The sequence below is a fragment of the Moschus berezovskii genome, chromosome 8, assembly GCF_049115385.1.
Source record: "Moschus berezovskii isolate FMDL1 chromosome 8, NW_MosBer_1.0, whole genome shotgun sequence".
In the NCBI taxonomy this organism is placed as follows: Eukaryota; Metazoa; Chordata; class Mammalia; order Artiodactyla; family Moschidae; genus Moschus; species Moschus berezovskii.
The window spans coordinates 105,573,844-105,597,565 of NC_142467.1; the positions used below are offsets into that span (position 1 = coordinate 105,573,844).

General features: G+C 50.9%; 2 protein-coding genes and 1 pseudogene across 4 annotated transcripts in view; 1 reads left to right on the forward strand and 2 right to left on the reverse strand.

Annotated features, from left to right (window-relative positions):
• The first annotated feature begins 103 nt into the window (after positions 1-103).
• Positions 104-21,751, forward strand: C8H19orf44 (chromosome 8 C19orf44 homolog). Of its 2 annotated transcripts, XM_055429865.2 has the most exons (8): positions 104-192; positions 6,139-6,889; positions 9,003-9,315; positions 13,628-13,701; positions 14,761-15,178; positions 17,285-17,380; positions 18,961-19,127; positions 20,566-21,751. In XM_055429865.2, the coding sequence occupies exons 2-8, from the start codon at positions 6,140-6,142 to the stop codon at positions 20,662-20,664; spliced, it is 1,917 nt and encodes a 638-aa protein (XP_055285840.2). In that variant the 5' UTR covers positions 104-192; position 6,139; the 3' UTR covers positions 20,665-21,751. The 2 variants fall into 2 exon arrangements, with proteins under 2 accessions (XP_055285840.2, XP_088695266.1); XM_088839140.1 differs by lacking the exons at positions 18,961-19,127; positions 20,566-21,751 and adding an exon at positions 18,415-18,904.
• Positions 4,223-4,798, reverse strand: LOC129558586 (large ribosomal subunit protein uL11 pseudogene; annotated as a pseudogene).
• CHERP (calcium homeostasis endoplasmic reticulum protein) overlaps positions 21,114-23,722 on the reverse strand; it is a 19,229-nt gene continuing 16,620 nt past the window's right edge. For both annotated transcript variants that reach the window (XM_055429863.2, XM_055429862.2), the window contains exons 14-17: positions 23,526-23,669; positions 23,326-23,442; positions 22,746-22,840; positions 21,114-22,495 (exon numbers count right to left, since the gene is read on the reverse strand). In XM_055429863.2, the coding sequence (XP_055285838.2) occupies positions 22,302-22,495; positions 22,746-22,840; positions 23,326-23,442; positions 23,526-23,669 (550 nt within the window). In that variant the 3' untranslated portion in view covers positions 21,114-22,301. The remainder of the gene's footprint in view (positions 22,496-22,745; positions 22,841-23,325; positions 23,443-23,525; positions 23,670-23,722) is intronic.

The following is a 23,722-nucleotide window of genomic DNA, read 5'->3' on the forward strand; positions in this document are numbered from 1 at the left end:
CCCGTCCCAGAACTACCACTCCCATGATGCCTTACGATAGTGACCTGGAGCGCTATTGGCCCTCAGGGCGCGGGGTGACCCGGGAGATGTAGTCTCTTTCGCCCTGGCGCCGTCGCCGAGGGCAACGGTCCCCTCTGGCACGAGTGTTCCACCGTGAGCGGCGGCAGCCTCCGCGGGACTTCGCGGGAGGAGGTTGGCAGGGTTGGCTGGGTGGTGACCGGCTGGGCGGTGGCCGGGCTTGATGCCTGGGCTAGGGAGAGGAATTGAGGGAAACGGGGCGCGCTCCGGAGCCGAGTAGGTCCGGCAGCGGGAGGGCGGTTTAGGGGCCTCAAGCCCCAGTTTCGATGTCTGAGGCGCACTGGAGAGCATGGTCCGATGTGGGTCGCTCCAGGCCTTGGGGAACAACCCGCTGGTCTGAGGGGCGCCCCTATTTTAAAAGATTGGTTTATTTTTTAACAGCTTTATTGATAACTCATCTACATACGTACAATTCACCTCTTTTAAGCTTACAATTCCCGTTATTTTACTAAAAATTTACCAAATGGTGCAAACATCACCACCATCCAGCTTTCGAACTTGTGGGTCACCCCAAGTGTATCTCTCCATCCCTGCTACCACCCGTGGTCCCAGGCAACCACCGATGGGCTTTGTGCGTTTGTGGATTTGCCTTATCTGGACAGTCCTTGTAACTGGAGTAATAGGGTGTGTGGTTTTGCATCATATGCTATTTTCACTTAGTGTGGTGTGTTTGACACGTGTGCATGTTGTGTGTGTCATTATTTGTTCTTTTTTATTACTGAATAGTTCTCACCCATTCACTAGTTAATGGCTATTTGGGATGTTGCCACTTTTTGTGTATTATGAATAAGAACTGTTAGGAACATTTATGTACATTTCAGTTATCTTGGGCTGCACAGGATTGGAATTGCCGGGTCTGATGCTGGGAGGGATTGGGGGCAGGAGAAGGGGACGACAGAGAATGAGATGGCTGGATGGCATCACCGACTCAATGGACATGAGTTTGAGTGAACTCCGGGAGTTGGTGATGGACAGGGAGGCCTGGCGTGCTGTGATTCATGGGGTCGCAAAGAGTCGGACATGACTGAGCGACTGAACTGAACTGAACTGAACTGATGGTAACTATGTTTAACTTTTTGAGGAACTACCAGACTGTTTTCCAGGTTGGCAGATGCATCGTTTTACAGTCTCCTCCAAGGGGTATGAAGGTTCTACCTAATATCTTCACATCCTCACCAACCTTTTGTTCTGTACATTTGATTACAGTCACTCTAGTGGGTGTGAAGTGGGATCTCATAGTGGCTTTGATTTGAATTCCTCTCATGGATGATGTTCAGCATCTTATTACATGCTTATTGGCCATTTGTATATATATTTTTTTGTGTGTGAAATATCAGCTCATATATTTTGCCTATTGGTTTGTTTTTAATTGTGAGTTTACAATGTAGTTTTACAAAAAATACATGTTTCTGAAGCTAACACAATATTGTAAATCACCTATACGTCAATAAAAAATTTTAAATTAAAAAGATACATATCTGTTTTAGTTGTGGTAAAGTGTACATAACATGAAACTTACCCTTTTAAACATTATTAATTTTTTTTAGTACTTTTTTTCTTTTGGCTGATCTGTGGGGCTTGCAGGATATCACTTCCTGGATCAGGGACTGAATCCCACCTGCTGGAATCCTAACTACTAGGCCACCAGAGAAATTCCCCCCTCCTTTTTTTTAAATTAAATTTTTAAATTAATTTCAAACCTTTCTGAAGAACTAGATGCCAGAAAACCTGGCCTGTGGTCAGATTTGCCCTCTGACCAGCACGGAATGGCCTGGAGCCTTAACTACAAAAGTATTCACAGAGATAGGTGCTGATGTTGTTCCTGTGCTTTCCACTTCCCCTTCACCGTGTCCTTGCAGCTAAAAGTTAGCCCGTTATGCAGGTAGTCCAAATACTGTCATTGTTATCATTTTGTTTAGTTGCTAAGTCGTGTCCAACTCTTTCGTGACCCCAGGGACTGTAGCCCGTCAGGCTCCTCTGTCTGTAGGATTTCCCAGGCAAGAATACTGGAGTGGGTTTGCCATTTCCTTCTCCAAGGGATCTTCCCCACCCAGGGGTTGAACCACCATCTCCTGCAGTGGTAGGCAGATTCTTTACCACTGAGCCACTTTGGAAGCCCCCCAATACCATCATGATAGCTATCTATATTTTATTGTATGCTTACTCCATGCCCCATACTGAACATGGGATTCCTATGAGGAACATAGGAATCCTGGTATTCCCTTTTTACAGATGACCAAACTGAGGCACAGAATGGTTAACCTGACCAGGGTCGCTCCCAATAGGGATTCTGCGTGGTTTTCCATTCACTGACCCCTGTGGTCAGGCTATGCTGGGCACTCTTAGTATATGAATTGTTAAGATGGGGATAAGAAAGTAAGCACACTAGTCAGAGAAACAGACAATAAAATAATAAAAATAATTCATTCTTGTCCAGAAGCTTAGGGACTGGGTTAAATGCTTTGCCTTGCACAAAATATTTGAACTCAGCTTTAAAAGGTGTATAAGATGTACAGTTGCCAAGTTTAACAAATCAGAATACTGGATACCCAGTTGAATTTTAATTTCAGATAAATAATTTTTTAATATAAAGATATTTGGAGCACAATGCTTTTTAGTATAAAATGTTCAGAACATTAGCTTTTACCATAAAAATATTTGGGTCATACTTAACTTTTAAAAATTATTTGCTGTTTACCTGAAATTCAAATAACTGACTGTCCTCCATTTATTCTGGTAATCCTAATAAAGTAGTTTTCCAAGTGGATAGAGAGGGGGAAAAAGGCTTTTTTGGGTTTCACAGTACCTTTTTGTTTTTTAATAAAAGTAACATAAATATAGTCTTGGTAGAACAAACAATATTTTTTTTTTGGCTGCACTGTTCAGGATGTGGGATTTTAGTTCTCTGATCAGACATTGAACCTGTGCCCTCTGCGTTGGAAGCACAAAGTCTTAACCACTGGACCACCAGGCAAGTCCCACCATTCAAACAGTATGGAGCTGAGGCATGGTTCTATATCTCGTCTTTTCTGCTTCGCAGACCATTATGCTGGAGATATTATGCACACAGATTTTCCCCCTTCCTTTAATGGCTGCCTAATATTCCATTGCGGAGAAGGCAATGGCAAGCCACTCCAGTACTATTGCCTGGAAAATCCCATGGATGGAGGAGCCTGGTAGGCTGCAGTCTGTGGGGTCGCTAAGGGTCGGACACGACTGAGTAACTTCACTTTTACTTTTCACTTTCACACATTCGAGAAGGAAATGGCAACCCACTCCAGTGTTCTTGCCTAGAGAATCCCAGGGACGGGGGAGCCTGGTGGGCTTCTGTCTATGGGGTCACACAGAGTCGGACACGACTGAAGTGACTTAGCAGCAGCAGCAGCAATATTCCATTGTGTGCCTGTGGTTGTCTGGACCTCACTGGGCCTCTGTTTCTGATTAGTACAAATAATGCTGCCAAGACATTCCTTGGACATCTCTATGTAACTTTGAGAATGTAATTGTAGGTAAATTCCCAGATGTGGAATTGTGGGGTCATGGTTCTGTGCATTTCACATTTTCATTGCCGTTGCCAAGTTCCTCACTAACGGGCCTGCAGCAGATACCCTCCCATGCCATATTTTTCCCAAGTCTTTAAAATCTTTTGAAACCTTGGTAAATCTTGCAGTGGATTGTTCATATTCTTTCAGGGGTACATGAGAAGTCTGAGAATATGATGAAAACTCAGGCCCTTCTCCCCAGAAAAATGCACACTGGCACACACGCACAACACATGCTGACATTTGTGCAGGATGGGAGGATAGGGCACTCTGTGTCTGTCCAAAGGCCCCAGTCCTGCTCCCAGGGCAGTGGTTCTTACACTAAGTAAAATAAGATTTCTGGGGAGCTCATTAAACATATAGATTGAGTTTCAGAAACAGCTTTAAAAAGAAATAGTACAGCCAGTTTTTAAAACTATTTTTATTTATTTAGCCTCATTGTGATTCAGGATCTTAGTTCCTTGACCAGGGGTTGAACCTTGGCCTCCTGCATTGGGATTGTGGAGTCTTAACCACTGGACTACCAGGGCAGGCTCTCAACAGCTTTTTTTGTGGGGGGGGTTGTCAAATAATCCTTTATTTTTCTTTTTCCTTTGCTGTTCTTAACTAGCTAGGCACTCCACTGCACCACTGTTAATATCATCTATGATGTCATAATGGTCATCAACACTGCAGCCCACAGACCGGGCAGTCCCCAGGATCTCTTTAATGGTTCCAGAAAGTTCTCTAGCTAGAGACCGATGCCGCATCTGCCAGGCAATGCTGACGATCTCATCAAAAGAGATGTTTCCACTGTGCTTAATGTTTTTCTGCTTCTTTCTGTCTCTTGGTGGTCCCTTGAGGGCTTTGATGATCAGGGCAGAAGCAGAAGGTACCACCTCAATCTGGGCTTGTCTGTTCTGAATGGTCAGTTTCACTGTAATCCTCAGACCCTTCCACTCACCAGTTGCCTTGGTGATGTCATCACCGACCTTTTTTGGAGACAGACCCAGGGGGCCGATCTTGGGGGCAAGGGCAGACATGGCACCGACCTCCCCACTGGTGCACCTCAGGTACACGACTTTGATCTCATTGGGGTCAAACATAGGCGGCATGGTGGAGGCGGCCGGTGTCAGATGAACCCGGATTCGGGATGACTGAAGAAAGTTGCACCTTGGCCTCCTCTGAGCCGAAAGCCGAAAGCTCAACAGCTCTTTTTTTTTTGAGAGAACTGAGGACACTTGCATAAAGGAGGAGGCTGAACCTGGGGTGCGACTGGGGAGCAGGGCTGATGGGAGTTGAAATGGGGCAGCTGGAGAGACAGTAAAGAGCTCGGGGGTGACGAGATCTTTGGAATCGGCCTAAGCTCTGAATTTGGCTCTGCTACTCACTGGCCGTACAGTCAAAGCTATGGTTTTTCCAGTAGTCACATACAGATGTGAGAGCTGGACCATAAAGAAGGCTGAGTGCCAAAGAAGTGATGCTTTAGAGCTGTGGTGCTAGAGAAGACTCTTGAGAGTCCCCTGGACTGCAAGGAGATCAAATCAGTCAACCCTAATCCAATCAACCCTGAGTATTCATTGGAAGAACTGATGGTGAAACTCTAATACTTTGGCCACCTGCTGCGAAGAGCCGACTCACTGGAAAAGACCCTGATGCTGGGAAAGACTGAAGGCAGGAGAAGGGGGGCGACAGAAGATGAGATGGTTGGATGGCATCATCGATTCAATGGACATGAGTTTGAGCAAACTCTGGGTAACCGTGAAGAACGGGGAAGCCTGGCGTGCTGCAGTCCATGGGGTCTCAAAGAATCAGACACAACTTAGCCATTGAACAACAGTAACAACTCACTGATCAGGGCCTAACCTGCTGGGGCCTTCATGTCCTTCCTCTCCTCTATGAGAGAGGGATGACAATAACCGACTCAAGGTTAAGTGAGGGTTAAACGAGACACTGCAGCTCTGAGTGAAGTACTGGGCATCCTGCTGGGGCCTGAGAACCGCTGACTTTTGTCTTTAATATGTAACACGTTGTCACTTAATACCTGGCCCTAAAGGGTAATTCAGTGGTAACTTACCAGCTGTCTTATATATTTTTAGTTTATTTTTTGGCTGCCCTGGTCTCTGTTGCTGCTCCAGGGCTTTCTCTAGCTGTGGTGAGCAGGGGCTCCTCTTCGTTGCGGTGCATGGGCTTCTCATCGGGGTGGCTTCTCTTGTTGTGGAGCATACACTCTAGGGCACGCAGGCTTCAGAAGTTGTGGTGCTCCGGCTTAGTTACTCTGTGGCATCTGGACTCTTCCTGGACCAGGGATCGAACCTGTGTCCCCTGCATTGGCAGGCGGATTCTTACCCACTGTACCACCAGGGAAGTCCCAGGTGTCTTATTTTTCATGGTGTCATCAGGCTTGGAGGGGCGGCTCTGGCCAGATGGCAAAAGGGGATGTGTTCTCTCCCAAGTGGTGGGAGGTGTTGAGAGATTTGAACTGGCAGTATGAACATCAGGTGTTTTGATTCTTAAGTTTTCTGTCTTTACTCCCTAGAATGGCTTCGATAAGAAAACCGAGCTGTCCTGTGCGTGACATCTTTGGCGACCTCAGTGATATTTCCTTAGAAGATTCAAAGATGGGGGACATGCGGAACTCCGGTATCAGTAGAAGTCTTAGCAAAATAGCACCCGGTCCCAGCAGATTTTTAAAAAGAAACCAGACTCTGGGTGGAAAATACTTCCTGCCGAAAGAGAACGCTGTCCTGGGGAGTGAGCCCTGGTGCTCTTCAAGTAGACCGTCAACCACCGCCTCCAAGGTCAGGGCCAACGCGGTGCTCAGGAAGCTGGCGCAGATCGAGTCCAAGATCAGGAACCGGAAGGTGCGGATGGATCCGTCGGACGCGGAATCCGAGGACTGGCTCCCTAGCAGAGCAGAGGAAGCGCCAGCCCGGAGGACGGCTGACCTTTCTTCACAGAACGCAGGACAACCTTCCCAGGAACAGGCCCTTGAAATTCCTGTCCCTGAGACAGACATGCCGAGTGGGAAGGCCAGTAGGTTTCTCAAGAAGAGAGAACCACGGGTGGAAAAGATACCCGTGGAAGCCCAGGTTGGGAAGGAGAGGGATGCCCAAAGACCCAAAGAGAAACAGCCTCCCAGAACACTGGATGCTCCAGACAGGGATGAAGAGGAAATGAAAGAGTTGCTGGGGAGCTTGATAGAATCTTCCAGGGAAAAAGAAACACCCACGAATCAGGGTTTCACCAGCACCAAAGCCAATGAGAAAGAACAAACAAAGCTAGTCTCGGTAAAGTTTGCGTGTATTTTTCCATTTTTATTATTTATTTGGCTGCATTGGGTCTCAGTTGTGGCACGTGGGATCTTTCCTTGTGGCGTGGGGACTCTCTAGTTCGAGCACACGGCTCTGGAGCTCCTGGGCTCAGTAGCTGGCGACACAAGTTGCTCTGTGGCATATGGGATCTTAATTCCCCAACCAGGGATCAAACCTGCATCCATCCCCCACATTGCAAGGTGGATTCTTTTTTTTTTTTTGGAAAACAAAAACTCAGTTTTTTATTTCATCATTGCAAGGTGGATTCTTAACCACTGGATCACCAGGGACATCCCTGCATTTTGCACTTATTTATTTTGTACTTGTTTGTATTAATACTTTGCATTTGTACCTTTATGTCATAGCACTAGAGTCTTTTGATGAGCTCCATCACCCGTAAGCTACTTGAGAGAGTGTTGGATGAGGAAGGGTTGGGTTTCACCCAATCACGGGGATCCACTCCTGGTCTGCTCTGTAAGGGATCAGATTTCGGACACGTCAGGTAGTTTTGCACCATGTGGCACTGGTAACTGTATACCCCACAGGACAGCACTTTGTATGACTTATCCAGCCCCAGCAGTGATCACTGCCATTGGTGACCCATTCCCGCTTGCTGGTTGTACCATATAGGAGTCACTAACTTGGGAAGGTTCCATTTCCATTTTTTTTTAATCGAGGTGAAATTCCTATAACCTAAAATTAACCTATTAAAAATGAACAATTCAGTGGCATTTAGTACATTCACAATGTTGTATCACTGCCACCTGTTTCATTCCAAAACATTTCCATCCTCCCAAAAGTAAACCGTTCCTGATTACTATCAGTCTTCCTTCTTGGCTCAGTGGTAGAGAATGGCCTGCAATGTAGGAGTCACAGGAGATGCAGGTTTGATCCCTGGGTTGGGAAAATTCCCTGGAGGAGGGCATGGCAACGCACTCCAGTATTCTTGCCTGGAGAATGTTGTGGACAGAGGAGCCTGGTGGGCTGCAGTCCATAGGGTCACAGAGAGTTGACGACTGAAGTGATTTAGCACGGACACATGCACCAAGTAACCACTCCCTGTTTACCTGTCCTCCAAAACTTAATAATCACTAATCTGCTTTCTGTTTCCGTGGGTTTGCCTGTTCTGGACATTTCTTCAGTGGAATCATACAACCTGTGACCTTTTGTGTCCAATTTTCCCTTAGCATGATGCTTTCGGGGTTCACTCACATTGTAGTGTGCGTCAATGCTCCATTCCTTTTTATGGCTGAGGAATATTCCATTGTGTGGATGGACCACATTGCGTTTATCCACTCTTCCACTGATGGACATCTGGGATGTTTCCACCTTGTGGCAATTATGAATAGTGTTACAAGGATCTGTTTGAGTTCTTGTTTTCAATTCTTTGGGTTTTTCCTAGGAGCAGAACTGTTGTGTCCTTTAGTAAGTCTGTGTGTAACTAATTGAGGTACAGACAAACTGTCTCCCACAGTGGCTGCACTGTTTCACATTCCCATCAGCAGTGTGTGAGGGTCCCAATTTCTCCACATCTCCACCAACACTTGTTATTAAGGGGAATTATGGTAGAGGTACTTTGGCCAATTTTGCTTAGTCACACTTGTGACTAAGTTTGTCTGACTCTGCGATGACCCTTGTGGACTGGAGCCCACCAGGCCACTCTGTCCATGGGATTTCTCGGGCAAGAATACTGGAGTGGGTTGCCATTTCTTTCTCCAGCCAAGCAGGTGTCGTGGGTTCAATCCCTGGGTCAGGAAGATCCCCTGGAGAAGGAAATCGCAACTCACTCCAGCATTCTTACCTGGGAAATCCCATGGACTGAGGAGGCCAGCAGGCTACAGTCCCTGGGCTTGCAAAGAGTCAGACACGATCTGAAAGCCAAGCGATATTTCTGAGTATTTCTAATCCCAGGATTATCTTGCCTCAATGTTGTCCATCAGCTTCCCCAGATGAGGGGAGAGGAGAGAAAGGGGCTGAGAATGGTAACGGCCATCATGAGGCCTCGCTCTGTCCACCAACCCCAATGTCGCTTGATCAGGACTTAGCATATGTTTGGTTAATTTCCCTTCTTTTGTTTCCACCCACGTAGAATCAGATCCCAACTCCACCGAGAACCCTTTCACGGCCCAGTAAAGATCTTCCCAGCTCAAAGCCATTCCCCACTTCATGGCTGTCAACCTCATGGTCAGCAGACGGGACCCTTCGCAGTGCCGGCTTGAGAACTCGCTCCCCACAGACGCACATGTCTGCCTCCCGCACGGTGTCGCTTTCCATCCCTGGTGCCTTTGCGAAGTCAGCGCCCTCGACTGTGGGGGACGACGAGCTCTCATCCTCCCTGAGAAGGAGCGAGCCTGGGCCTCAGGAGGAGCCTCCCTCAGAAGCCACCGATGACAGTCTGAACGGTAGCCCTCGTCCCTGTGCAGAGTTGTCACCCTGGGCAGGGAGGGCGAGACCGCTTTTAGTGTCCCCAGCATGGTGGTCACAGGGTATTATCACGAGGGGTGCAGGGCACCCTCGGCTCTTCCACACCCTCTTTCCTAGTTGAGGGGCCAAGTCAGATTTCTTTTTCTCCTTGGGGCATGTAGGCTCTTAGTTCCCTGACCCCCTGCATCCCTGTGTCTGAAATACAGTCTTAACCACTGGACCACGAGGGAAGTCCCCGTTCTATCTTTAAAGTCTTTATCTAGTGACATTGCCCAGTGACAGAGCGAAGGCAGATCCTTCTAGAGCCTCATATGAGAGAAAGTTTTCCTTGTTGTAAAAGAGAAGTGTGCTTCCTTTCCTTTTTAATTGCAGAAAATGAAACCAACCTCTAAGCAGTCACAGACATGTTTATTATTTCACCATCATTCACCATGGTTTTTACGCACTTACTTACTTTTTATTTTTGGCTGTGCTGGGTCTTCGTAGTGGTGGCCAGGGTCTTAGTTCCTCAACCAGGGATCGAACCCGCGTCCCCTGCATTGGAAGCCAGGGTGGATTCTTTTTTTTTTTTTTTCTTTTTAATGAACTCCCCAGATCTTTTCTTTTAAAAAAGAGAAACTTTTTATTTTGTATTGGGGTATAGGTGGGAAGGCGGATTCTTAACCACTGGACCACCAGGGACGTCCCCAACGTGAGTTTTAATACCGTATGTATTTAAGAAAGGCGCAGAAAGAGAAAGCATGGATTTCTACCCTCTGCGGTTTCCTTACCATCAAAACCCAGTTAAATAACTGGGTCGAGTGCCCGCTGTTTGCCAGCAGGCGCCAGGCGTGGCGGCGTCAGGAGCAGTGGCGCGTGTGTGAGCCCGCCCGCCTGCCCCAGCCCCAGATGCTGCCGTGGTCTTTACCTGTGAGTCAGTGGTGGGGGGAAATAGCTTTTCCCTGTGTCCTTTTAACTTCTTGCCTGGGGCTCTGTAACCAAAGACAGGTTAACAGGAGAAAAGCATTCTGAGAGTCAATAAATATTTTTTATAAGTTTTATGGGACCCAGGAGGCTTGATAAGGAAATGAAAACGTAAAGAAACGGTGATGCCTCCTGCTGGGTGTGATGGAGAGTCCTGGGAGAATGTGCTAGATGAAAGGATAGGAGTAGATGAGGGAAGACGCAGCAAAGCCTGCTAGTGAGGGTGGCTCAGCTCCCCCATCTTGGACATAAGGATGCTCCTTTTCCCCAGGTAAAGGGAAGGTGAGTCTTACCTGAGGGTCTTACAACCTGCTTCGGAGGAGGTCAGGGAGTCCTTGCAGCCCCTTCTGTGTCTCAGACTCGTGCAGCTCAAAATGTTCAAGATGCGGGACTTCCCTGGTGGTCCAGTGGTTAAGACTCTGCACTTTGACTGCAGGGTCACAGGTTCAGTCCCCAGTTGGTGAACTAAGATCCCACAGTCTGTGTGGTCTGCCCCTACCCCCGAAAAAATATCCAAGATGCTAAGGCACCATGATGTAGGGGCAGGGAGGGGAAGCACAGCCGACCAAAGTCCCCTCCCTGTGCAGGGGGGTGGGCTTGAGGGTGCAAGCCTCGGGGGCCACCATGTGCCGCATGCCACGTGGCACCTCACTGCTGTTGGCTCGGATCTTCAGGCCCGAGGAAATGGTGATGGGTGTCCTGGCCAGCCTGGTGGGCATGGACGAGAAGGTGGGCGTACCTGCACAGAAAGCCTGTGAGGGTCAGGGCTGGCCGACATGACAACCAACAGGAACGCCAGACCTGGGTTCTGGCTTTCCCTGATTGCCCCTCCAGGCTGCCCCTCAGCTGGCCGGGAGGGGCCCCCTCTGTGTCCAGACCCCACCTTCCCCTCCAGATGCAGCCTCAACAGAGGAAGGCAGCAAGGAGTGGTAAAGACAAGTCTGAATTTGGGGGTCCAGCCCACCTGGGGTGGGGATTCCCTGGTGGCTCAGACAGTAAAACTCCTGCCTGTGATGCGGGAGACCCAGGTTTGATCCCTGGGTTGGGAAGATTGCCTGGAGAAGGGAATGGCAACCCGCTCTAATATTCTTGCCAGAATTCCATGGACAGAGGAGCCGGGTGGGCTACAGTCCATGGGGTCGCCAAGAGTCGGATAAGACTGAGCGACTAACATACACACTACCTGGGGTGGACACCCTTGCCCTGCTGCCTTCTGGCCACGCGGCCTCAGGCTCTCTGTGCCTTGGTTTCCTCATCTGTAACGTGGGGCAGAGCCATGACAGTGAGCTAGTGCACGCAGAGTGCCTCCTGCGTGTTCAGAAGGGCCTCCTGCACAGTCAGCCTGTGAGAGGCAGGGTTGACCGACATGACAATAACGTTCCTCGTCCACGGTCTCCTGCGGTGCTTTGGCCCAAGCCAGCCGTGATGGCTAAGTTCAGAGGCTTGTCCGTGAACATATCTCAGGACCTGTGTGCCACAGGCATGCTGGCAGCTGGCAGTGCTGGAGGAGCTCAGAGGCGGGGTGAGCCCTTAGCACTGAAGCGATGAGCTAGGTTTTCATTTCGTTCTTACATTGCTGGGGCAGCCTGGCATTTGGGATTGCACTCAGCTAGCCTTCCCAGGAAGAGTGAGCTGCTCAGCCTTCCATTTCCCGTTCACCCCCAGCTCTGTGCCTCCTGCGTGGTGGGTGCTGCTCTAGCTGCTCCCGCTGACTGTCCCCTGTCTGTTCCTGGAATTGCGGGTCACATCCTGCCTCCTCTGGGAGACTCATCCCTCCAGCCCAGCCAGGCTGCTCGGTGCCCTCCGTGGAAGCCCCCAAGACACCTTGGAGGGCCCCGCCAAGTGTCCACCCAACTCAGCCGGGGTTGGATCATGTGCCTGCTCGGGTTTTGAGGCCCCGCAGGGTGCACACCCTGTCCCCTTGCATCACACACGCAGCCTCTGTGCCTCAGTCATGAATGAGCCATGTGGTGGACTTGCTCCTGACCCTGGCTGCCCGTCAGCCTTCCTCCTCCCGGGGAAGAGCAGGCCCACGTGCTGTCAGGGCAAAACCTGCTGGGGCACTGGGACTACGTGGAGCCTCCTCTTCTAGCAGCCTGCACCCATGGCGTTCAGGCGTTGGCAGCTGACTCGCTGGCACCACAAAGTGGAAGTTCGCCTGAGCTTGAACCGAAGAGTTAGTCACTCACTCGTGTCCAGTTCTTTGCGACCCCGTGGACTATAGCCCACCGGACTCCTCTGTCCATGGAATTCTCTAGGGAAGAATACCAGACGGGTTGCCACGCCCTCCTCCAGGGGATCTTCCCGACCCAGGGATTGAACCTGGGTCTCCTGCATTACAGACAGATTCCTTACCATCTGAGCCCTCAGGAAAGACCCCCTGTGCCCCTAACTTGCTTTAAATGAGGACCTAGGATGAGGTGCCGCTCTCCCAGTGGAGGGCCCCCCACCTCAAGCACACTCACCACTGCACTTCCCTCTCTGCATTGTGAGCCACTCTGGGGAGGCCAGGGGCTGGAGGCTTCTGGCCTGTGTTTCTTTGTTTCCTTGCTTCTCTAGTTTTCAGGTCTTCCTGAAGAAGGAAATGGCAACCCACTCCAGTATTCTTACCTGGAGAATCCCATGGACAGACGAGCCTGATGGGCTATAGTCCTTGGGGGTCAAAAGAGTCAGACATGACTGAGCGACTAAAGCACCATCACCACTACTATTTGGATCTTAGTTCCCTGACCAGGGAGTGAACCCGGGTCCTTGGCAGTAAAAGCATGGAGTCCTAACAACTGGACCGTCAGGGAATCCTCCCATTGTCTATTTTTAAATATATATTTATTTGACTGCCTCGGATTTTAGTGGCCACCTGCAGGGTCTTCGTTGCCAGGCAGGGGCTCAGTAGTTGCAGTGACTAGGCTTAGTTGCCCCACGCCATGTGGATCTTAGTTCCCTGACCAGGGATCGAACCTGCATCCCGTGCATTGCAAGGTGGATTCTTAACCACTGGACCACCAGGGAAGCCCTTCCCATTGCCTGTTTTTATAAGTAAAGTTTTACTGGGACACAGTCACACTCATTTGTTTACACACAGTCCTTGGTGGCTTTCCCATCACAAGGGCAGAGACAGACTAGCCTGAAAAAGCCCAGACTATTAATACTTACTACCTCGCCCTTTAAAGAAAAAGTGCTCAGATGCCTGGGCTAGCTTTCTGAGGGCAAGGACTGCACACTTTTGCATCTTCCCATCCCTAGCTCTTAGCCCTGTTCCTTCAACAGGATGGTCAATACCTGTGGAGTAAATGAGTAAATATTGCCATGTTACATTTTTAATTACAGATTTTAGAATAAACATTTTATCCCTGAATGATCTGGCTCCAGCTGTCAGTGAAGAATCAGACTCAGAATGGGAAGTAAGTACAGTGAACCGATTTTTTCTTTTTTTTTTTAAAAAAAGATTTATTTATTTATTTCATTACTCTGGTGGTGCCGGGTTCTAGTTGCGGCACGTGGGATGTTCTGTCTTCATTGTGGGAATCTTTAGTTGCAGCATGTAGGATCTTCGTTTCCTGACCAGGGATTGAACCCGGGCCCCTTGAGTCAGGAGCTTGGAGTCTTAGTCACTGGGCCATCGGGAGTCCTTGAAGTGATTTTTCACTTTAGATCTTTACGTAGAATGGTTTGGAGCCATGATGCTTCATTTAGGTCAGTGATTCTCACCTGGGAACATTTGGCGATGTCTGGTGACACTGGGGTCATAACTGTGGTGCAGGGTGCCACTGGCATAGTGGCTAGAGATGGCACTTAGTGTCCATCCAGAGATGGCACTCGGTGTCCCAGAGTGCACAGGGTGGCCCCCACTGCAGGGAATATTTGTGTCTTGAATGTCAATGTGTCATGTGCAGAGACCCTGATTTAAGATGATAACAGTAGAGTTACTTAACGTATCAGACGATTAGAGCAGGTCCCACTTCAGCCTCCCCACAGCAATTCCTGCACTGACCTGTATTTATTCCAGTGCCCCGTGGTGATTCTTGCTGTATTAGTAACCACCTCACCATCAGCACCATGCAGCATTCAGGACTGCCATGCAGGATCACCAGGGTTCCCCCACCAGGGTTCGAACCAGTGCCCCTTCCAATAGAAGTGCAGATTCTTAACCACTGGAACGCCAGGGAAGTCCCAGCACAGGTTTTAATAAAACATAATAACGACACAACACATTTCACACACCTGCTGCTGACACATGCTCACACCATCAGTGTTAAGTGCAGCAGCTTCATGCTGAAGGGTTTAAAAATTCTGCTCGCAATACTTGGCCTGCCCAAATCTAGAACGGACCGTGCAGACTCTCACCTGCTGGGTCCCTGGGGCGCCCTCGCTTCTAATGCAGTGGTATTTTGATTGTGTATTTTGATTGTGTTGCTCATTTGAAAATACTTTCCAGTTACCTCTGTCATCTTTCATTTTAGAAAGAAGGTCAGGGGGGCAAGGTATCCAGTAGAAGGCCCTGGGCAAGGGATCCCCCCTCTGAGAGCGAGATCTCCGAGCGCCTGAGTGAACCGTCGGCCTCGTCCCCTGGGCCCCAGGGCATTTGTTGCCTGGGGCCAACATCTCCAGAACCTATGGCCAGTGCGGTGAACTCGACTTACTCAGAAGATTTTGAAAAATCCCCCAGTCCAACAGCATCTGAGTCGATGGCCCGTTCGGAGGACTCTCCCGACAGGACGCTGGCCAGTCGGTCTGAATTTTCTGCAAGTCTGAAGTCAGAGCCCCCTCCCTCAAGTCCCAAGTCCTGGAAGAAGCGGGCCAAGGGTGTCCCAAGAGTCATGGTGAAGGAGACGGCCGTGCAGACGCCCGATCCTGCCTTCACCTACCAGTGGGCTAAGGGTAAGGATGTGGCCTGAGGGTCGGAGGAGGGAGGGGCGGGCCTGCGGCGCTGATTGACAGGAGCCCCTGGACCAGGAGGTCTGGGCTGTTATCAGCCAGCCGGTACCTCAGCCCCCTGCTTCCTCTTCCACAGAAAAGAGCTCCCTGGGTATTCCCCACTGTCTCCCAAGCTTCAAAACACTGAAAGGTTTCAAACCAAAAACTAAAGCAGTGGTTGTCAGCGGGGCTGATCCTGGCCCCAGGGGACATCAGCCAGGGTGGGTGACTGACTGTCTCTGGGTGGAGGCCGGGCTGCTGCTCAGCACCCTGCAGTGACCAGGAAGGCCCGCCAGAGAGCGACCCCACCTGAAACATCAGGTGTGACAGGGACTGCCTTCCCGGACAGCACATCCTCAGATGCTTTGGGGTCCTTGAGCATGGGGGCTCCAAGAGCTGCTGTGTCGCCCGTCTAGCTGGTGGTCTGAATTCATGTGTGTGTTTGGTGGATTCCCTTCTGGCATGCAGCAGGCACGGCTCATCATTTCTCTTGTTCTCAGCATTGGCCCTGGCCCATGTGGACGGAAAGGTCGCTTTCTTTTAGTGACTCCATTTCTTTGTTTTGGGGCTTCCCCAGTGGCTCAGTGGTAAAGAATCCGCCTGCAGTGCAGGAGACACAGGAGATGCAGGTTTGATCCATGGGTCAGGATGATCCCCCGGAGGAGGGCATGGCAACCCCTCCAGTATACCTGCAGAGAATCCCATGGACAGAGGAGCCTGGCGGTTGGGGTGGCAGAGAGTCAGATGTGACTGAAGCAACTTTGCACGCACACATGTGCTGCTTCTTTTTCTTGTCAAGACCAGGGGACCCCAACCTCTAGGCCACAGACCACTACAGGTCTGTGGTCTGTTTGGAACCTGGTTGGATAGCAGGAGGTTAGCGGGTGAGTGAAGCATTTTCTGTGTTTACAGCTGATCCCCATCACTTGCATTACCGCCTGAGCTCTGCCTTCTGTCCGATCAGCGACAGCATAACAAATGTAATGCGCTTGAGTCATCCCCAAACTGTCCCCCTGCATCACTACCCCCACCCCAGTTGGTGGAAAAATTGTCTTCTGCAAAACCAGTCCCTGATGCCAGGAAAGTTGGGGACCACTGGTCTACACAACACCCACGATGCAGACAGAGCTTGTTCCCGGGCTGTGTGCTGGGGTGCGAGTCCTGCTTTTTAAGTTACTTATTTATTTTGGCTGCGCTGCGTCTTTGTTGCAGTGCACGGGCTCTTCATTGAGGCAGGTGGGTTTTTCTCTAGTTGTAGCACTCAGGCTTAGTTACCCTATGGCACATGGGAACTTAGTTCCCGGACCAGGGATTGAACCTGCCTTGGAAGGTGGATTCTTAACCACTGGACCATCAGGGAAATCCCTGTGGTTCTTGCTTGATCTGCTCATTTGGATCTGGGGGCTTCATGATACTTCTATCCAGACCTCGCACCTGGCCATAGGGTGTGACTGTTCTGTTTCTCAGGGAGGCAGGTCAGTCAGATGGGCCCAGTTGAATCACTGGAAGGTGTTCAAGAGGATTTTAAACCCTGGCTCTGTGACTCATAAACCTCCGAGTCCCTGCCCGTGTCTTCCTGCTGCCTTTCTGACAACAGAGCCTTTGGGCAGCAAATGGGTGCACGTCTGTTTCTTTCTTTGCAATTTAGAGATGCTTTCGTAAAACATCAGTGGTGCTGATTTCCTAGATTAGGCCTGACATCGAAAGGAGGGAGGAAAAAGGCAGCCTAAATAAATCAGCCTGTTAAGAGTCCAGGGAACATCTGAAGCTCGCAAATGGCTGTCAGAGGAGGGCCCATCCAGGGAAGGGCAGTCGCCCTGAGCTGAGTGACTGCTTCAGCCAGCTCACCTGACCTGTGTATTGAACAAGGAGAACCTACCAGAAAGATGGAGGCAGGTTTGGGGAAACTTTAAGAAGCGGAAAGATTAAAAAAGGCAAGGAGAGTGGCCATCGCATTCAGGAAGAGAAAAAGCCTACTCACATAGCCTATTTCAGCATCTTACCTGTTGATGAGAAAGTCATTGCTCTGGACCCTGCCCACTCACCTCTCCCCCTGTGTGTCTGGAGCAGCGGCCGGCGTGGCAGCCATCGGACCAGCCCTGGGAGGTGCCTATGTGGACCCAGCACCCATCGCCAGCCATGTCATCAGCGCAGACGCCATAGAAGGTAACAGCCCAGCTCACCTTGTGGGTCCTTTTATGTGAAGCGGACACATTTTACCTGCAATTTCACGTCCACCCTTGAAGGTGTATGGCCACTCTTAGGTGCTGGGTTTGGAGAATCTGTTGGTGGGGACGGTCACATCCACAGGTAACTGCCCACAATTTCTGGGATCCCAGACGACAGACTGAGTGTTCCAGAACCTTGTCTGTCTTGCAGTAGGACACCCGTGTTGGAGAAAACAGGGTTAGCAGGGACACACATGTGAGCCTTCCGCCCCGACAGGGCCATCTTTGTGTGTTCCCTCTGAGCCTTTCTCTCCAGATTCCATAGCTGGTTTCCTCCAGAAGGCACTCAGCCAGTACTGGGTGGCCCAGTCCCATGGACATGGCTCTTGCCTCCTTGCTGAGTGTGGAGGAGTCACAGGGCCTCGGGGAAGCCCAGCCAAGCCTGGGGCGAGAGGAAGGTGCGGTGAAGAGGTGACAGTCACTGTAGGAAACCCGGTCTGTGCCAGGTCCCCGTGGGGCCACTGCTGGCTCACATGACAGAAGCCACGGGTCGTCTGGAACCTGTTCTTTCTCTTACCATTTCAATTTTCTTACTATTTCTAGAAGACGAAGATGTTTAAAATATATTGGTTATAAGTGAAATGTTTATATCTTTAAAAAAAACCCTTATCCTTTCTTTAAGCATAATATTGACCTCAGTGACTTTTCCATGAGTATAGTCTTAGTAAGAATCTTTTTTAGTAATGATCATTTTTAACCGTTGCAGTTATTTTTAACTGTACTTTTATTTTGTTAAAATTATATATAAATATTAAAAAAATTTTTTTGGCCATGCCATGTGGCATGTGGGATCCTGATTTCCTCACCAGGGATCAAACCCGTGCCCTCTGCAGTAACCACTAGACCATTAAGGAAGTCCCTACAAATTTTATCTTAATTGCATTTTAAATTATTTTAATTACGTGTTTAAACATGCACATGTGCCTGCTCAGTTGCTTCACTCGTGTCTGACTGCAACCCTCTGGACTGCAGCCCGCCAGGCTCCTCTGTCCGTGGGATTCTCCTGGCAAGAATACTGGTGTGGGTTGCTGTGCCCTTCTTCAGGGGATCTTCTCAACCCAGGGATGGAACCCGTCTCCTGCATTGCAGGTGGATTCTTTACTGCTGAGCCACCAGGAAGCCCCACGTTTAAACATACGTAGTGTAACTTTCCCCTCTTCCTTATTTCGAAGTGTACAATTCAGGAGAGTTAGAGCCACACCATGAGGCTGCACTGTCTGGACAGCCATGTCACGGGCCTTCCTCCCTTGTGTTGGACACCGAGGTTGAGGCTTCTGGTGGTGCCTGGGGGCCGAGTGTGTGAGACGCACACACAAGTCAGAGACCGCAGTTCATTTACCACTGAGTAGAAAGGCACATAACGAGGCGAGGCTGCTGCTGCTTCCGGAGGGGGCAGTACCTGCGGAGAGCATCTTGCCACAGCCGAGGGGTGGGGGTGCAGGGCTGGCCAGGGGGTGCGGCAAGGGCTGGGGGCTGGCGCCCCGGGGGCCAACAACTAACTTGGAGCCGGGATGGCAGCCCTGACTGCATATAGCCCGGCCGTGTTAGCACTAAACGATGTGCTGAAGCAGCAGCTGAGCCTGACGCAGCAGTTCATCGAGGCCAGCCGGCACCTGCACGCATCCCTCCTGCGCTCCCTGGACGAAGACTCATTCCACTACCATACCCTGGAGGAAACCAAAGAGGTGACCATGGCGCTGCCCCCACTTCCGTGGGGGGGAGAGGGCAGGGGGCTTCCGGGGCTCAAACCAAAGAGGTGACCACAGCGCTGCTCCTACTTCCATTGAGGGGAGAGGGCAGGGGGCTTCCGGGGCTCAAACTGGGGTGCTGGGGATGCTGGGGCCCAAGCCCCCTTCGGTCTTGGCTGAAGGAGCCCCTTTCTCTCCTTGGCTGTGACCAGGGCTGGGGCAGGGATGCCGTGTGATGTCAGAGCAAAGGTGCCCTTCTCCTGGGTGAGGGCCCTGCCCCTCCACAGACCCTTCCTGAGGGCCACCAGTCCTGAGGGCTGGTGCTCCGGGGATATCACACTCATCTTGCTTTTTCCCCTCCAAAATTCATTTCTTGTCCGATGACAAAAAGACATTTTATAAAACTTCTGTTGGAGATCTGTTAAAGTTCTCCGTAATTTTAGGGATAATTATTACCAACTTGATATATATCCTTTAGATTTCTCCTATGTGAAATATAAACTGTTAAGCATGTGTATAATATTGTGTCACATATTCTGTACAACATGTAAAATATATAGAATAGGTGTAGTATTATATACGATGTGATAGGTGTTTATAGAAACGGCATCGTACTATATGAATTGTTCTGCATGGTGATTTTTAGCATTTCAGCTACATATATTTTAGTACGTATTTCTTAAGAATAAGGACTTAAAAATAATCATCACAATACCCGTGTAATACCAAAACCAAACTGCCTTTTCTCAGTTATCATCATTAGGTGTCCAGTGTTCAGATTCCCACTCATCTCATAAAAGGTGTACGTTTCATTCCTATTTTTTTTCATGTGTATCCAGAGTCCTACATCATTTGCTTAGTATTTTTTTAGACTCCTAATCTATATAGTAGAGGTTCACAGCCCTGAGCGGTGAGACCCCCGAAGGCTTGACCACCAGGTTTGCCTTGGCGGTAGGGGGGGCCTGGGAGTGGGTGTTCCTCCCACGGGCCCACTGGGAACCCACTCAGAACCACTGCTTACAGGCCGGCCCCCCTTTCCCACCTCTTGTTTCCTTGAAGTTTATTGGTTGGAAGAAAACAGGCTGTCCCACACTCTCCCATGTTCTGGACTTGGCTGATGGCACCCCCGAGGGGTCCTTGAACTTGTTTTGCTGTTGGACTTGTGTTAGCTGAATGCAAGCTGAAGTGATCTGATTGCTTCTGCCTATAGCCCCTGAGTGGCCTGCTCTGCTCCAGGCCCACACCCTGAGGGTGGCACCCGAGCCCTTCTCCCCAGCCTGTATCCTCTGAGGCAGCCAGGTAGCCCTGCCCCTCTCCCCTTTACCACAACCCCTTCCTGTTACCCCTGGAGACAGGTGCCCTCCCCAGGACCCAGTGCCTCAGTGCGCGGAGGCAGCAGTGGCAATGGCTTCCTTGTGTGTGCTCTGCCCCACAGTACATCAGACAACACAGGCCCGCCCCACTGACCATGGAGGCGGCCCTGGAGGAGGTGAAGAAGGAGCTACAAACGCCAGGAGAGATGGACTCGATCTGAGGAGCTGGTCCCATACGCCGGCCGTGACACCCACCAGAGATCCCTGGGGCATTCGGTGGTTGGGGTGCTCTGGGCATTTCCAGCTGAGTAGCCCATTTTGTCAGCATGCCTGTCAGTGGAGAGGACACCTCAGGCCAGTGAAGGGGAACCCAGGGGGAGCCTGTCACCACGCGCACAGGATGGGGGATGCCAGTGTGCCAGGTGATGCCACGTGGAGTGGCTCCACTGGGGCAGCTGCTGGCTTCTCAGAGGCTCAGTGGATGGTGGGGGTGAGGATCCCCCTCGACTAATGAGGGAGCAGGGCCATGCGTCCACGCTGGGGACCCCCATGAGACACCCAGGCAGAGCTCCAACCCAACTCCACGATTCAGACATACTCTGCACTCAGGACATGCCTCCGCCCTCCTCAGCCTGAGCACGCTTCTGATTTAAACGCAGAGAAAAAGGTCTTTAAAAAAAGGTCTTTATTTGAAGGCAAAACAGTAAAATCCACAAGAAATTGTTAACAACACGTTTACATTTTATCCTGAATCAGACACGTTTGAACAATTCACAGCTACAGGAAATCTAGAACAAAAATCAAATAGTTTATCCTATCAGGTTGAAAAGTTGGAGAAGATTTTGCATCTTATTGAAAAGAATTTTCCAAAAATGTTTCTGTACAAATAAACGGCACTGCACCAAGCTGCCCGTGGATGCCGAGGAGGGTGGATCCCAGGCGGTCGGTCACCTCAGCTCCTGGCAGGGGCGGCTCCCTCTGGCCTTCCCACCCTTTGGGGGCAGGTGGGGACCGGCAGAGGAAGTGACAGAGCAGGAGGCAGGGCCAGGGGTCGCACCCCACACTCTGGATGAGAATGGGCCGTCTCACACGAGTGCTGGTGTGGGGGTTCCTGTCAGTGAAAAAAACAAGTAGAGACGCTAAGGGTGCAAGTTCTCCAAGGGCGTCATTGTTCCGTGACCTGAAGAAGCCTCAGGTGAGTTTCCTCAGAACTTTTTGTTTCTGCAGGTAACAGCAAATGGCTAATGTTAAAAAAAAAAAAAAGAAAAAAAAAATCAACTTAAACAGCTAAAGTAACTGAATTAAGGGCTGGTATGTCTCAGAGGAAATAGGTTTCAAATTATCTCACTGGGGATCAGCCTAGATCAGTGTTCTTTTTTCTAAAACTAAACCACTTGGAATAAAAATGAAAACCCCATTTAACTCTGCAAATCAAAAAGGTTCTGCTTTTTTCATTTTTAACGAGTGAGCAGTACCAGCGCCTGGCCTGGTGTGTGTGCGCAGGGCCCCTGCACACAAGCCCCCTGGTTTCAGAGGCTAGGGCTGAGGGGGAGTGAGACGGCCATGCTTTCAGACAGTGGGAGTTTTTATCCAGGACTCTTGTGTCTCCTGCTTCACTGTCCGGGGAAATAAGCTTGTGGCCGTGTGGGCTGGGCACGCCCTCGTGATGCCTGCTGCTGCGTTAGAGCTGGTTTGCGGGTGGGGCCTGGGCCTTCGGCACCATCCAGCATAGCACTGGTCACAGGACCTGCACCCGTCTTCCTCCTCTGTCGCTCTCCACGGGCAGAGCCGGGGCGGGAGCCGGGCCACGCCGCTGTCCTCCAGCAGCAGTGGGCCCAGCAGCGTGGCTCTGCCGTGCCTACTTGCACTCCTCCCGGGCCTTCATGCGGGCGATGAAGGAGTAGCTCTTGTTCCGGCGGTAGTTCTCGTAGGGGTCGTCCAGGGCCACGCCCACGCCCTTGTACTGGTCCCACTTGTCCCGCACGTCCCCTCCCTTGATGGGGTCCTGGATCCCTTGCTCTTTAACGCCGAGGCCGCCGGATCCACTCCAGCCTGAAGGAGAGAGGGATGAGTGGTTACGACCCAGGGGAAGCCCGAAGCGCAGTGCCTTTACCCTGATGTGAAGTTCAGTGGAAATGCCTACAGGCAGTTCCACGACGTGCAGGTCACAAACTTGGAACTAGCACGGTGAGAAAGTGCACCGGTAAAACCCCTGCAGGTTTGTTTCCCAGTGGGAGCGTTCTCTGACTCCCTCAGCCCCTCAAACCCCGAGTGGGCTGTTCTGTCTTCCCCAGAAGCTTACCCATTTTCACCAGCATCTGATGTCCTTTGTTCTCTTCCCCAAGCCTTGAGTCGGGTATAGGAGGTGCTGAATTAGAACCCAGACCAGCCGAGGAACTAAAATTAAGACAGGTAACGTCTTTTACAAAAGAGCGGATACATTTATTGGAATGAAAACTTAGAATGTTACAGCGTGTGGCTTCTATGAAGGGTCGCCAGCGTGAGACGGACACACACACACACACGTTTCAGGTCTCTAGCCGTCGCCTTTATCCTCTTCGCCGGCCAGTTAAGGGGGTCCCCTAAGATGACGGTTCCTGCCCTACACTTGGCGGCAATGGCCGGCCACACCGTCAAATGGTTAGAAAACGGAGCCCAGCCCTGGCCGTGGGCTTCACAATGTGACTGCAGAGGTAAGAGCGAAGCGTGAGACGCGGTGCCGCTGTCACTGTGCTAGCGAGCTCCCGGGGGCCCCCAGGGGCCGCCTTGGCGCGGGCCGCCTAGAGCGCGTCTTCTAATGACACGCTTCAACATTCACAGCAAAGCATCAGAGGGTTCCAGCGCTACCAGCGGTCACTGGACAGTTAAGACAGAAATCTTACGGCGGGGTGGGGCTCCTGGACCGCGACCGGTGCCTCCTTCCTGGGGAGTAGGACTTGGACCTCGAGCGGGAGCGGGAGCGGGAGCGGCTTCGGGAGGAGCGGGAGCGGCTGCGGCTCCTGCGGGACGAGGAGAGGGAAGGGTCAGCACAACCACCGAGGAGCGCCGGGCCTCGCGCCCCGTGCAGCGGAGCCCCACTCACCTGGATCTCGAGCGGGAGTAGGAGCGGGAGCAGGAGCGGGACCGTGACCTCGAGTAGGAGCCGGATGACTTGGAGGACCGAGAGTTGGAGCGCGAGGAGGAGCGCCCTCGGCTTTTGGATCTGCTCCGAGACCGTGAGGGTGCACTGTGGGGAGAGGCCTGGTGAGCCGGAGACACCCCCAGCCCGGCCCTAGAGGA